Here is a 2,652-nt window from a genome sequence, read left to right as displayed (position 1 = left end):
CGCGTCCCGTCACGGCCATTGCGGTGCAAAAGCACCTCGACAACTTTGGTTTGGCGGCCGACTTTGGTACGCACTCGCGCATGCGCGGTCTCTCGGGCGGTCAGAAGGTCAAGGTCGTCCTCGCCGCTGCCATGTGGCTCAACCCGCACATTTTGGTGCTCGATGAACCGACCAACTTCTTGGATCGCGACTCGCTCGGTGCGCTCGCTGGTGCCATCAAGGAGTTTGGCGGCGGTGTCGTCTTGATCTCGCACCACCGTGAGTTCACGGACGCCTTGGCGATCGAGACGTGGAACGTCGTCGCTGGTCAGCTCTCGATCGAAGGTCAAGTTCCGGAAGACAAGACCAAGATTGAGCAGATCGACGCCGAAGAGTCGGTCGACGCGTTCGGTAACAAGGTCGTCACCAAGGTCAAGCGAAAGCTCACCCGCAAGGAGCTCAAGGTCAAGCTCAAGGCCAAGCGCGATGCTGAGAAGCGTGGCGAGTTTTACTCGGACTCGGACCTTGACGGATACGAAGAGTAAGAGATGACGACAATGATGTCGTATACGCCATTCCAATACAGTGCATGGTTTCCAAATACTGTCTTTTTTCGCGTGTGGCTCGTGCTTGGTCGGCGAGACCGCCGAAAGCGAAGCGGGGTAGCTGAGCTGCGAGCTTGTGACCATGTGGCGGACCTTCAGTCAATGGATCCTTCTCGTGAGAGAAGGCATAATCGTAAACTTGACCCTGTGCACATACCCGTACCGTCATGTGAACCGCTCCAAGTGCTTGCTATACATGCGCAAGACGCGGCTAGACGCGTGGATCACTGGCGGCTTTCAGACGACTCGCAACGGCGTGATGAGCACGCAACGGACGTGCTTCGCGCCGGTGGCATCGGGTTGTGGCACTGCCAGTCGCGCGTATCTGGAATCGGGCTCGGATCGCGCTCCTTGACCGTCTTAGTGAGCGTCGGGAGGAGCTTGATGCGGTCGGGTCGAATATTATTGTGGTCGTGTTGAGGTCGGGTGCGTCGTCGGTTTGGAAGAGTAGCGGCACTTGGTTGAGCTCGACCCGCAGTAGGTGACGATCTCGCCGAAAGTGGCGCCAAAATCATTGCGCAGCTGCAAATCGGATCGCGCAATGGACGATAGGCGCATTTGATTGGTTGAAAATATTCACGCGTCGCTCATTGGCGGACGATATTTTTGAACTTTGACACGTAAAAATCTTTGCTGCGTTCACGCTAACGGCGCCCGCTGCCGTCGCGCCCCGCCAAAGACGCGCTTGTAGCTTTCGACCCGCCACTTGGGCGTCGATGATGACTTCTACGAGGCGCCAGCTGCCGTAGTAAAAGAGCTTCGACTACCCGACTCCATCTTACCCAAGTACGCCGACTTCGTCTACCAAGTGATCCTCCGCGCGACCAAGCGTGCCTCTTCTGCCCCGGGCACGAGACGTACCGTCACTTCCTCGTATACAGCGACTTCATTGAGGACGTGTGGAGCACGCTTCACGCAGTCACAGTCCCATTGGGCATGACCTTGCCGACAATGCTCTCGGGCTATCTCTACTCGACGCCCAATACAGCCTCCAAGATGCATCAAGTCGCGTCCCGCTGCCTCTGGCCCGTGCTCCGCGCCTCCGACTGGTTCAACGTCTGGCGCGTCCGGAATGATAGCATCTTTCGCGCCGACCTACCACTCCGAAGTCCATGGAGATTACCACCAAGGCGGCGTGCGTCGCTCAAGTGCACTTGCACCACAGCCTCCGTCAAGAGCCCGAGCGTCCTGGTCTTCGTCGGCTTCTCTGGCTCCTCGCCCAACACGAGTGGCCGCAACAATCCTGCCTCCGCCTGTCTAAATCGAGTTCCTCCGCCGAGTGTACACAACGAAGAAAGTCCGACAATCCTTTTTAGCATAGTTTACATTGCAATAGACGACCCACTTCAACCACAGCCACAACAACAGCACTGACATTTCCGACGAATACGAGAAGGATCCATTGACTGAAAGTCCGCCACATGGTCACAAGCTCGCAGCTCAGCTACCCCGCTTCGCTTTCGGCGGTCTCGCCGACCAAGCACGAGCCACACGCGAAAAAAGACAGTATTTGGAAACCATGCACTGTATTGGAATGGCGTATACGACATCATTGTCGTCATCTCTTACTCTTCGTATCCGTCAAGGTCCGAGTCCGAGTAAAACTCGCCACGCTTCTCAGCATCGCGCTTGGCCTTGAGCTTGACCTTGAGCTCCTTGCGGGTGAGCTTTCGCTTGACCTTGGTGACGACCTTGTTACCGAACGCGTCCACGGACTCCTCGGCGTCGATCTGCTCAATCTTGGTCTTGTCTTCCGGAACTTGACCTTCGATCGAGAGCTGACCAGCGACGACGTTCCACGTCTCGATCGCCAAGGCGTCCGTGAACTCACGGTGGTGCGAGATCAAGACGACACCGCCGCCAAACTCCTTAATGGCACCGGCAAGGGCACCGAGCGAGTCGCGATCCAAGAAGTTGGTCGGTTCATCGAGCACCAAAATGTGCGGGTTGAGCCACATGGCAGCGGCGAGGACGACCTTGACCTTCTGACCGCCCGAGAGACCGCGCATGCGCGAGTGCGTACCAAAGTCGGCCGCCAAACCAAAGTTGTCGAGGTGCTTTTGCACCG

At 57.2% G+C, this 2,652-nt stretch overlaps 1 protein-coding gene across 1 annotated transcript; it reads left to right on the top strand.

The window, feature by feature from the left end:
- Positions 1–524, top strand: SPRG_22391 (hypothetical protein; the record flags this gene model as incomplete). The annotated part of the gene is made up of 1 exon (XM_012357553.1): positions 1–524. Exon 1 carries the CDS (start codon positions 81–83, stop codon positions 522–524), a length of 444 nt encoding a protein of 147 aa, XP_012212943.1. The 5' UTR covers positions 1–80.
- Between the last annotated feature and the right edge of the window lie 2,128 nt (positions 525–2,652).

This window comes from Saprolegnia parasitica, assembly GCF_000151545.1.
Source record: "Saprolegnia parasitica CBS 223.65 unplaced genomic scaffold supercont2.989, whole genome shotgun sequence".
Lineage (NCBI taxonomy): Eukaryota > Oomycota > Saprolegniomycetes > Saprolegniales > Saprolegniaceae > Saprolegnia > Saprolegnia parasitica.
Note: the sequence above shows the minus strand (reverse complement) of the source record. Positions and strands in the feature narration are given on the sequence as shown.